At 34.0% G+C, this 12,833-nt stretch overlaps 2 protein-coding genes across 2 annotated transcripts; both read right to left on the bottom strand.

Moving 5' to 3' along the window:
- Positions 1-3,484: 3,484 nt before the first annotated feature.
- Positions 3,485-5,091, bottom strand: LOC108199176 (uncharacterized). The gene is made up of 3 exons (XM_017366909.2): positions 4,867-5,091; positions 4,473-4,763; positions 3,485-3,637 (listed from the first exon to the last, which is right to left on the bottom strand). Exons 1-3 carry the CDS (start codon positions 4,924-4,926, stop codon positions 3,485-3,487), a joined length of 504 nt encoding a protein of 167 aa, XP_017222398.2. The 5' UTR covers positions 4,927-5,091.
- A 5,878-nt stretch (positions 5,092-10,969) lies between these two features.
- Positions 10,970-11,771, bottom strand: LOC108197870 (14 kDa proline-rich protein DC2.15-like). The gene has a single exon (XM_017365601.2). It carries the CDS (start codon positions 11,654-11,656, stop codon positions 11,258-11,260), a length of 399 nt encoding a protein of 132 aa, XP_017221090.1. The 5' UTR covers positions 11,657-11,771; the 3' UTR covers positions 10,970-11,257.
- Positions 11,772-12,833: the final 1,062 nt, after the last annotated feature.

Genomic DNA, 12,833 nt, shown 5'->3' with positions numbered 1-12,833 from the left:
TGCTTTCAATCTCTCAACGGTTCCATTTGGATTAAACTTTATTTTATATACCCACTTTGTGTCAATAGCTTTGTTCCCTGAGGGTAAATCAGTTACTTCCCATGTTTCATTCTTGTCGATAGCATTTAGCTCTTCTTTCATCGCTGCTACCCATTCTTTTCGATCAGCTGCTTCTTTGTAACACACTGGCTCATCAATTTTCATCACATTATTTAACGAGGCCTGGTAGTCTGAACTATAATACTGCAAATTGTCTAAATCTGTATGAATCAGATTCGCACTAGCACTTGTGCTCGTAGAGCCCTCCTTTCTTTTCAGAAATTCACTTTCATATTCCTTAAATTTTAAAGGAATTTTACTCTCCCTGGTCGTCCTTCTAGTTTTCTCCATTGATTGCATAGTCATATCAGATTCTTCCATGTGATTATTATTGTTTTCAGACTCATGATTTTGTATTCTCTCCTCAGCTTCTTCCACTATTAAAGTCTCTGCATCATTCTCATTTTCCATTTGTTCCTCGATTACACCATTTGATGTATACATTTCTTCGATCTCTGGCCATCCTCCAGCTGTAAAATCTGATGCTCTTATCATATCTTCAGAATTTTCTTCAGCTGCAACTGCATCCTTCTTAAAAGGAAATATATTTTCTTTAAAGACAACATCTCTTGAGACAATAATTTGTTTCGTTTCCAAGTCAAACAACTTATATGCCTTCTGCTCACCAGGATAGCCCAATAATATACATCTTGTTCCTTTTTCTGCAAACTTATCTCCTTTCCTATGAGTATTTAAAGCATAACACAAACATCCCACTACTCTCAGATGGTCATAACTAGGCATTTTCTTTGTTAACCTTTCATATGGAGTCTTCCAATTTAGCACTGAAGATGGCAGTAAATTAATAATATGTGTTGCTGCCAAGACACATTCTCCCCATAAATAGTTAGGTATGCCTGCATGAATTTTGATCGCTCTGGCAGTCTCAATGAGATGCCTATGCTTCCTCTCGACCCTTCCATTCTGTTGAGGAACACCTGCCACACTTCTTTGATGACGTATTCCTTTTTCTGCAAACAAGAATCTGCAATCATTCTGAAATATTTCTGTCCCATTATCACTTCGTATTACTTTTATCGTAGTTTTGAAATGATTTTCGACATAAAAGATAAAATCCTTTATGATCCCTTTCACCTGTTCTTTGTTTGACAACAAATATACCCAAGTAGCCCTTGAGTGATCATCTAAGATAGTTAGAAAATAAGATGCTCCTGTAACATTCTTTGTTCTGTAAGGTCCCCACATATCGATGTGAACCAAATCAAAAATATTATCCGCAATAGATGTGCTAGGGGTGAAAGGCAACTTATGATGCTTTGACATGCAACAAGTATCACAAAAATAGTCTTTCAAACTTTTGCAATCACAAAATGACAAATGTTTCATCTTTGACAAAGAGGTATGTCCCAGCCTTTCATGAATCAAACTTAATTTGCTCGCATTATTACAATTCATGGCTACTTTACTACTACTTCCTGGATTCTTATTCTTCACAGCATCTTCATTATTTAATTCTTCTACCCTTAGCTTATAAAGACCTCCATTCTCTCTTCCAATAGCAAGTACTCTCCCACTAAAATGGTCCTGAAAAACACATCCAGTGTTAGTGAACATCATCTTCACTTTTCCATTTTCCACAAGTTTACTCACAGAAAGTAAATTGTGTTTAAATTCTGGTAAATACAACACATCTCTTAATACAATTTCGGGACTCAAAATAATGGTCCCAATTTGCTTTACTGTTTTCACATTACCATCAGGCATTCCAACAATCATTTCTTTGCTCAAATCCCTTAATTCGCTAAAAAATTCTTTATGACTAGCCATATGATCAGAAGCTCCTGAATCTATTATCCAACATTTTTTATCAAACATCTTAGAATAAGAGTATGCATTTAAAGTCGATATTGTACCTGCAAAACTACTTTGATTCTTTGACGTGTTAGTTGACCCTTGTTGCTTCTGGTTCATTGCCTTCAGAACTTCTTGCACAAGATTGCTGACCAATTCAACATTAGCTTTCTCACCTGCTTTATTGTCACTCTGTGTCATCTCGTCCAACGGATTATCCTGAAAATTTTCTTCCACTGAGCTACTTACATTTGCAACATACTTTCCTTTCCTTTCCCCTTTAGGTCTGAGTTTTCCAAACCATTCTGGATACCCGTGGATTTTGAAACAATCATCTCTAGTATGTCCGTTGATTTTACAATGATCACACCATTTCTTGTTCTTCTCCTCTTTAGTTTCTCTTCTCTGATAATATCCTCCGCCACCACTGTTATAGCCTCCTCTTTGATGAGGGCTGGAAGCTTGTTGATATTGCGTGTAGTTATGTTTGGTAGCCACCAAAGCACTCAGCTCAGCTCCAGGCTGAAACATTCCACCAATTTCTTTCTGTTTTTCAACTTGCAAAACCATCTGGTATGCTTTATTGACATTTGGCAATGTATCCATTCCGATAATATTCTGTTTCAAATTGTCATATCCGCTGTTTAGTCCCATCAGAAAATCAATCACTTTATTTTTCTCATCCCTCTCCATCAATTTCTTTAATATACCACATGTGCATTTTCCCAGTGCTTCACAAGTGCATTCGGGGAATGGTTCAATACTGCTAATTTTGTCCCAGTATCCCTTTAACTTTCCATAATAATCCGCCACTGTCAAGTTATTCTGGTTCAAATCACTTAACTCCTTTTTAAGTAAATAAAGTTCTGGTGCATTAGATTGACCATACATTTCACTTAATTGTTCCCAGAATTCTTTAGCAGAGTTCACCAATAACATTTGCTCAGCTATACTAGGAATAACACTTGCAGATAACCAACATCTAAGCATATAATCATTTCTAATCCATTTATCATAATCTGCAGAAGTTGCAGCAGGTTTTAAGATCTTACCATCCAAGAAGCGAAGTTTGTTTTTTGCTCCCAGAGCCATCTTTACACTCCGACTCCAATTGTTGTAGTTCTTGCCATTTAGAATGATAGTTCCCAAAGGAGCATTAAAATTATCAGAACTTCCTAAATAGTAAGGATCTTCATAAGGAATCACCATTGCCTTCTCACTTTTTTCACCAGCCATAGATTGTGTTTTGACGAAAGAAGAAAGAAATTTCAATTTTCAAATCTCACCGATCGCTCTGATACCATGTGAAACTTCAGATTCAGATTATCAAACTGAACATCTGACTATGTCATCAAGGTTGAATTGAAATAATGATTATAATGTAAGAAACTCGGAGACGGCTACAAGATGTTTTGGGGCTCTCAACCCTAAAGAGCAGATGCATTATCCTATATATATTGTACAATTAAACGTACAAGGAAATAAATAACAACCTATGACTAGCTGTACAATCAATCCAAATCATGCTAAATATGGCAACTACAATCACTCTGACTAAAACCAAATATTACTACTATAACTCCATATTTCTACAAAGGTTCTGAAGAAATTGCAGAAATATCTTCCAGATCACAAAAACTATAAGAAGAGCAAGCGCTATCTTCCCAATGCACAAATGACCACGTGGCTGTGATTCCTTCTTTTCAGAACAAGAGCCTTCAGTGCCCTGCTAAATGATAATCATAAAAAATTTAACTATGAGATGACACACATGAAAGGTTCGGAATTGAGGATATTATCAAGGGTTACCAATCAACCAAGAGTAAGCACAATGCTCTAGTCCTTTATTGCTTTGTAATTGCAAAAATTTGGATATCTAGTTTCACTTGAATTCAACAACATTAAAAGTGCATTTGGTTAGCGCCTTGATTAAAAAATCTAGATCCCTAACGTGCTCGGTAGTAACAGAGACCCCATATTTTGGGTTCAGATTGCACATAATTCATAGCTATTGTACTTTGTAACAGAAGACCCCATATATATGTGGAAAATTTTACTACACTCTTATTTCATCGTAGAAAGAAACAACTAATTTGATTAACATAATTTTTACTCAGGCTACACGTCAAGTATGATGATCGGTCATTTTTAACTAACTCATCAAATATCACTGTATTATTTACCGAATATGACGTAAAAGCAAGTCTGCAATGTTTGTCGTGTAGAGCGGATATCTGTTGCGTCATCATTAAATCAAGGAATCTCTTACAAGAAAAGGAACTTCCTCCAATTCTATGAATTTTCCTAAAAGTTCCCTCGACCCTTCCTTCAAAAGCAATAAATACCAGAAATTCTATGTTTTGCAATAAATTATCACAACTTATTCACTAGCGTCATTAGAAACACATATACGAGAGATTTAAATCTTATTATCCAGTTCTAGCATATTAACTAATACGAATGATAATAGCAATTATGTATAGGCAAAGCATCATGCATATATTAGACAAATCACAAAAAGGGAAAGAAAATCTCGAGAAATATAATACAGAACAAACTACCTCAACAGTTCTTTTTGGTTTGTGTGGTTGAGTAACAACAGTCTGTAAAATCCAAGGAGAACCATAGTTCACAAGAGATGCAGTAGGGCCAAAACTGATCGGCTCCTCAGAATCATGGCCGGGTTTAACAGCTTCTATATGTGACGCAAGCTGAGGGCTGCTCCTGCTGCTCTTAGCAGATATATTATCAAGAAGCAGCTTTTTGTTAATGAGACTCACTGCAAAACCAGCATCAGTTCCAGCTGCAAACCTTCTCACTTTCCCAGAGCTCTTGCACACTACCTCGACAAACTAAAACACGTACACAATCAAAACAAAACAAAACCAAGTTAATTAATATCAAAGCAAAACTTTAAATGTGAGATAACAAAACAGAAAATTAAGGGTGACTTACAGATGGTTTAGACTCGTTGTCGAGATTCTTCAAAGCCTCTTGTTCTTGTTTCTCCGCCATTGTAAAAGAGAGAGTTTTTCAAGAACTGAGATGATAGAGATGAAGAATGGATATGTACGAAGAGGCAGGAAGAGTGTGGTTTATGAAGGGTTAAACTAAGGCGGTGGGTATGTCATCCAAGTGAATACAAGAATACTAATAAATGGAGTTACATATGGTTACATTCTGTTGCTGAAGTTTTAACTTTTTGTAGAATAAAGTCTTTGTTATGACGACATAATGACCGACAAACATGAGGTGAATATGTATTCTTGGTAATATAAAATTGTATGAACTATTAATATATTTTACGGTCTTTAGCCTTTGATATCATAAACTCGAGCAGCATACAATGCCAAATATTTAAGTATAAAAAAGTCTTTTTTTGTAGAGTATCATATGATCTTGGTTTCATGCTCGGCCTTGAACAGTATTACCCTCTCATTGTGATTTGCTATGGAGAAAAACTAACGATTATTACAATTGTGGCTTGTGAATGTGTCCCACAAATTAAGTATGTAGGTAGCCTGAAAATATTACTTGTGTTACTTATATAACTTGCACATAGCGATAAAAGCCATTAGAAAACAGGTGTGTTTGAAAGAATGAAGTAATTGTCAATTGTGTGCATTGAACTGTGTATTTTCGACATGGATAAATAGCAAGGTCTTTGTGAGCCTCGCAATAACAGTAATGTGTAGCTCTTATTCTTTAAGATGCTTACGAATTCGAGCAACTAGTCGTCCCTGTATATTTTCTTAATCTTTATTTTTTTTATACGTGGGTATTGTTTGCTTGGATGAATGCTACTATTATTTTATTACTTAACCTTATGCTTTGCATCCATAGTCAAATAGGCATCACAAGTTGGATCCAAAATGAATAAGTGAAAATTGTGACCCTATAATGTGCTAATGCACTGTAGTAGAAGCATTGTATTGAGAAATTATTGGGCTCGATAGAGATAAATATGATAAATCATGATCTTTAGAGTTAAATTAACATACAAAATTAATGTCCGTTTATAAAAATATTAATTTCATATTAATTTCATAAAAAATTTCTCAATATAATTTTTTTTAATATATATAAAGGGTACAAGTGATACCTTAATTGAGGAATACGGATAATTGTAAAGATTATTGTTTTCAACGTACAAAAGAGTCACTGATTAGTTGTATGCATCAGATATTTATTGAGAAATTTTCTTCCTCATGTACCCACGGTTTTTGAATGTGATTTATAAAATTAATTGCTGGATATGTTTATGTAGTTTTATTCTTTTAATTATATCTATAATGTCGAAGCTGTGCAGTACAGCTACTTAATTAAAGACCTGAATTCGTAATATTCTCAAACTAAAGATAGAACTCAAATAAGGAATCTTTCTTTAAGATATTGGAGATGCACAAAATTAGCTACACCACGCAAGTAACAAAATTTATAAAAACTTTAAAGTAAGCAAATATCCTTAAAAATATAAAATGGCTATCAGTTACAAATTCCTTTAGCGGCTAACTTCTCATAACTTCTCAGAATTGTGACTATATATGTATGAGGTTTTCTTTTAGCTAGTAAATGTCTGAGGTACGACTATATATGTTTGTGGGCTCCTAACAGTAGCAATAGTCTTCAAGCATAGAGGAGACACTGTGGTACTTGATAAGAATAGTAAAACAAATTGGCCTGGTCAAAGAATGAAAATATCATACGAGTGTTGAATGAGGTGATGGAGTATAATTTAATAGATGCAGAGAATCAAGAACATGAAAGACCCACAGAACCCAACTTTATCACTACAATATGGCAACTTCTTGCAAAAATGATTCCTGCAATATCATTGAGTAATTGTGTTAGGAATTTTCTTAAATCTCACGGAATAAATATACAATTTTTTACTATTAAATTACATAACAAAATCTCATTTCTTTTTTAGGTATAATTATAGAAGATCAAAGATCATCATATCATAAAGTTGAGATATTCATAGAAATTATACAAACCAAACCTTGTTGCATAGTCGACGGATCGCATATTGAATAAAGACATATATATTCCAGCAATGCGAGGAAGTTCCATCGGTCTATTTCTAAACCATTCTACTAAATTTAGGCACCTCAAGTTGAGCTCATCTTGTATGCACTTCTCAAGAGATCTTGACATTGGGTATAATCTACAAGGAATGTAATAAGTTTAATAGAAAGAAGTATACGTTCTATATATGATTGTAAAGAATTTTAATTGACAATAAAAAAAATTCTTAGATCAAATTCGCTAAGTTTGAAAAAAACCAGTAAGTTGTATTGTCAAAGCCAAAAGGACATTATGTACTTACATCTTAGAAAGAGGAGCATTGGCGTGACGTTTGTAAGAAATAATTAGCTCCATCTTAATTAAAGAGCTCGGAATGGAGTTGGAAATCATACTTAAGGAACCTGATTGAATATAATAGTTAGTTGTTATAAAAACTTAAACAAGAACGGACAATATCACTTCATGATCATTAAATTCATATATCATAAACCGAAAGAAGTTTGTAACACGAAAATAATACAACATTTTTATAAAGTTATATACGTACCTGTGAAACCATTGGAGCATATTCTTCATTGTTTACCATAATTTCAGTGTAGGACTATCATAATATGCTTATTTCTTCCCCACATTTTATGATATTTCTTTGTATTCAGTTGAAATATCCTGTAAAATGAAATATACATATTTCATACACAAATTAAATGACATATAAAGAGTTTGAAGAAACCATGTGTTTTAACCATTTCAATAGTGTGGTAGGCACCAATTAATATTGAGAATTGAGGGATGTGTCACTAGAATTTAAACATTCACCTTAATACAGAGAATTTCTTAATTACTTCAAACACTACATGGGATCAAGAAAATACCAATTTAGATATATAATAAGAATGATCAAGAAAATGAAAAATCTAAAATAACTCAATTTAGATACATAGAAAAGCATGTACTCAGATCTAACTACATGAGCATATGAATGCAAATGTAGTGATCAGATCTAACCATACACAATGGACATTCAAAACTATATATAAAATCCTAGAATTGAACATAATAAACACAATTCACAAACCCTTCAAACTATATCTAATTATTAGTAACAACAAATATCAAAGCAGATCTAATTAACCATAACCCAACTTTCAATTATAAAAGCATAAATTAGGAGCAAGGGCATACACTTGATTAAATGGACATGGATGGAACACCCAACAAACCTGGTTGGTGAATTGAGAAATATAGTTAAGAGGGTAAGTCGGTGAATTGAGGAATATAGTTAAGAGGGTAAGTGACTAATAGTTGGTAGTTGTTGAGGAATCAAAACAAAACAAAACCAAGTTAATATCAAAGCAAAACTTTAAATGTGAGAGATAACAAAACAGTAAATTAAGGGTGACTTACAGATGGTTTAGATTCGTTGTCGAGATTCTTTAAAGCCTCTTGTTCTTGTTTCTACGCCATTGTAAAAGAGAGAGTTTTTTCGAGATGAGTTGATAGAGATGAAGAATGGATATGTACCAAGAGGCAGGAAGGGTGTGGTTTATGAAGTGTTAAACTAAGGCGGTGGTATGTCATCCAAGTGAATACAAGAATACTAATAAATGGATTTACATATGGTTACATTCTGTTGCTAAAGTTTTAACTTTTTGTAGAATAAAGTCTTTGTTATGACGACTGAATTTATGATAAGGATGAACATCACATTTTAATTGCTCAACTCCCTTCCATAATTTGGAAAAATTCTTGATCTTTTTTCACCTGTATAATAACATTATGTAATTTTAACTAGATACACAATGACTTTGACTCTAAACGTGTGTACCTATCAACCCCTTATATTTTAACTAGTTCCTTTTAATCCTCAATTTACAGGTTTATACCAAGTAACCCTTATTGTGTGACAATAGTATATAACGGCATAAATCTCATGATAAAATATACAATTCACAAAAATATTAAGTTTAGACGTATTATATATACTTCAAAATCTGAATACATGTTTTACGACCTTAACCCATTACATTTTATAGGTGTGTATCCATGGATTCGTGTTTTGTGGAAAAAACATATTGAATTACCAATTTGACCCATATAATTTGTACAATTATATAGCGTTGCAAGACTATAATGGTCACTTGCTATATATGTTCTTGAATGCTAAAAGAAATAAGTTAAAACATTAGGGGATGGGTACACATCCATAAATTTCAAAGGCCAAAAGATCATTAAATTTTTGTTTGTATTAATAATATACGGCAAATATTCGTAGTATATCCTATATATTGATCTCATTATCAGATTTATCTTAAATATTTAGCGTTGGATGTTCAATGAAAAAGTTGCGATTATGGACTATTTTTTGTTTCGGTCTACACCATCATTCATTTATTACATGGATTGAAGATCGAATAATGTCTCGATATTGAATAAGGTATTCTTCCGTTTCTAATACGGTTAAATGGTTTTCATATTGTCCTAACATGCCACTGAGATCCTATCAAGCTTTGATGTTAATGTGTATAAGCTTTTTTTAAATAATTTGATAGACGCAATTCCGACCGACTTATCGACCAAATGAGATCAGTCGTAAAATATTGGGTCATTTACGACCGCTGTTACCGACCGGACAAGGTCGGTCGGTTACAAGTGGGCGTGGGTCCTGTTCACCAACATTCTTTAGCTGACATGGATGCCGCGTCACTAAATCCGACCGCTCCGACCGCTTGTTGGCCGGAAATGCCCGCTTTTCTTGTAGTGTTGTAGTGTTGTGTACATAAAATTTGTACATAATGAGGTGGCAATTGATGTGGTGGGTTTTAATTGAGATTGTTGATGTAATTACATGGAGCCCATTCCAATTAAAACTCACCAAATGTCATTATGTACAAATTTTTGTACACAGTTATGTACACCAAGTATTTTCCGTTTTAGAATCGTGTCTTTGAAACGGGGAAGTACAGAACATTGCTTTCACAAATCGACCAAAGAAATAAACAGCTGACCGAACATATTTTTACTCTACATCAAACTGCAGAAGATGCGCAAGATTTATTCAATGTCACTGGAAGTCGCCCACCAAACAATCATACCAGGAAGAAATAAGCAAGAGAGCCAACCAAGCTTTAAAGGTAAAGCCAAACCTACTAGCTTTCAGTGCACATAATTATGTGCTGCTTTCAGTTTTTCTATTGTTAAGCCATGACTGGTGGGTGTTGTAGGTGATATTGTTATGATTTAGAGGCTGATATTTAGGCTTAATTTCTGTAGTTTATGGGCTGATTTCCAGGCCTTATTAGCTGTAATATTAGCTGTGTACGTAACAAGCTTGTGATCTTGTATAAAAACAAGACTTAACAGTAATACAACTAAGGAAAATCAATTCCTGACATCTATCTTGTAAGTTTTGTCAGCTTCACCGCTCCGGCGTTTTGCACTCTCTTAATGCAACAGCTAAGTGTTTGAATTATGTTCTTGACATACTTTTTTTTGGTTACACATTATCTTCTCTCGTGTTCTAGACAATAATCATTTTTGTTATTTTTTTCTATAATCGAAAGACGGAAGCTACCATGGATTAATTAAAATTTTGATAAGTAAATTTTATGTAATTAAACAATGAATCTTCTACTTGAATAATAATTATTTTGAAAAGGTTAAGTCCTTTTTTGGTTGGGGGAATTTTGGCCCCACATCGGCAATAATAAAAAGTATTTGATCTTACATTGATTAGATAAAAGTGTTTGAGTTCTTTATAAGCACAACCAAATAAGACCTCTACGTGCCGGAAGTTTAAAGGCATTGCCCAGTTTCGTAAGTTTGATCGTGGGCTCGACGAGGATGTCGAGTATATAAGAAGGGGTGTTCGTAACATCTGGGTTAGATAAAATTATGTGTTCAGGACCTTTATATGCATAAACAGATAGCTATCTATACACTATACTACTAATTGCTTGCATTTTTTAGCCGATATGTGATGGGTTGTTGAGTCTGATATGCATATATCGATCTAAACTAGAGCTGACGAAACGAGGAAAAGTAAAGAATCATGTATTTCAAGCGGGAAAGTACAGAACATTGCTTTCACAAATCGACCAAAGAAATAAACAACGACAGAACCTATTTTCACTCTATATCAAACTGCAGAAGATGCGCAAGATCTATTCGATGTCACTCCAAGTAGCGCAACCAAACGATCATACCAGGAAGAAATAAGCAAGAGAGCCAACCAGACTTTAAAGGTAAAGCCAAACCTGAACAGCAGATAGAAAGTTAAAGCATAATATGCAATGAAAAGTACGGAAACTTTTGAGGTTCTCTAGGTACATTCAAAGCCATTTGGGACTTGCTTGCCACAGTTGTTGAGAACTAAGCTGAGGGCAATAGGAATATTAAGCTTAAGCCCCAAGACGTTGGCTTTAATGGCTGTGCAAAGGCAGACGGCAGCTTCAAGGTTGACAAGGCCTTCGAGAAGGCTGCAACATGGGAGTGTAGGTGGCGATCCAATCACGACATTGTTAACTAATTTTAGGACATCAGCACAAACACCTAGCTTTAGGGCATCCTTAGGGCATTTTCCTCCTGATGGAGTTGGAGTTGGAGTTGGCTTCGGCTTGGGCTTAGGACCAGGGCAAGTTTCACATGAACTGACTAGCGAAAAGAAGAGAATGTTAAGGGCGAAAAAGAGAGCTACTGAAGCAGTGTTTCTTGAACCCATCTCTTTAATATAATTGCTAGTGTTGGTTTCGAGGATTAGAAGTGTGTTTGTTTTGATGTGTAGGTTTATAATCAGAATGATGAGTTTATAGGGAAGTTCTGTCAAGAACTTGATCTGGCAAGGACAATAAATTTATTTAAATATTTGGATAATTGGATCTATATGTGGTGGCTTAGTGTTCAACTTGACATATTAGTATAAATTACATAACGCATAACAAAATAATGATGATTAAGTTGCACTTAATTACACGCTAGATGATCCAATCCAGTCACGGGCATCATTAACACCATAATGACAAATAATTGGTGTGATTCCTTGGCAAATTAGCTTGGCCGATATAGGCAAACCTTGCTCTTAAATGAACCTGTGACTAACAAACATAACCGGAATGCAAACAGAACACTCACTACTGGAAACGATGATGGAGTTTTTAATAGGAGATCTTTTCCTATTAAATTGAAGAATTGTATTGAGATGGATTTATATAATTAATAAAATCCTACACATCGTTAATTACTTAAATAGAAAAACTTTAGTACAACATTAGGCTAACATCTTTTTCCTTTTATTTGAAAACTGATTTTGACACGGGTTTAAATAAATATTTTATATCTAAAATATTTTGGGAATTTAACAAATATTTAATATTTTATGTTGTTCTTTGATGATATCTTTGTTTCCCAATTCTTTCCCGACGATTATCTCTTAAGTTTTATATTTTTCGATTGTTTTACAAATGGTGATTCGCGAAGACAGTCCGGTATGTCGATCAAGACAACAGAACAATCAAAATTACACAATTAGTTTTTTTTTAGTAAAAAAATTACACAATTAGTTGATTACATATGTTATCATGTAAATAAATTAGAAATTATTATCGTTGTTTCCCACCAATGTGCAAGTTGTAGACAGTTTTACAACCATTTTCTCCTAGTTCTGCAATTGTTCTACAACAACGTGTTTATCACTAAAGATTCTTGATATGATTTAGAGGAGAGATTTTAGGATGACAATTACTTGTAACCGTCAGTTTAATGCAGCTCTAAAATATTAATACAGTACAATATATAGTATTTATCTCGAGATTAAAATTGTTATCTACGTGTCCTTCGTATCTCCGTTCATTCATGTTTTAACCGTTGGGTAAGGAGTCCAACTCGCACGCTCATATATA

The sequence above is a fragment of the Daucus carota genome, chromosome 8 (assembly GCF_001625215.2).
Source record: "Daucus carota subsp. sativus chromosome 8, DH1 v3.0, whole genome shotgun sequence".
NCBI lineage: Eukaryota > Viridiplantae > Streptophyta > Magnoliopsida > Apiales > Apiaceae > Daucus > Daucus carota.
Note: the sequence above shows the minus strand (reverse complement) of the source record. Positions and strands in the feature narration are given on the sequence as shown.

Bases quoted from the DNA above. Each gene is read 5' to 3' on its own strand.
- LOC108199176 (XM_017366909.2), bottom strand. From the start codon at position 4,926: ATGGCGGAGAAACAAGAACAAGAGGCTTTGAAGAATCTCGACAACGAG. The intron at 4,764-4,866 runs GTAAGTCACCCT...TACGTGTTTTAG, and splicing joins ACAACGAGTCTAAACCATCT to TTTGTCGAGGTAGTGTGCAA. The intron at 3,638-4,472 runs GTAGTTTGTTCT...ATCATTTAGCAG, and splicing joins AACCAAAAAGAACTGTTGAG to GGCACTGAAGGCTCTTGTTC.
- LOC108197870 (XM_017365601.2), bottom strand. From the start codon at position 11,656: ATGGGTTCAAGAAACACTGCTTCAGTAGCTCTCTTTTTCGCCCTTAAC.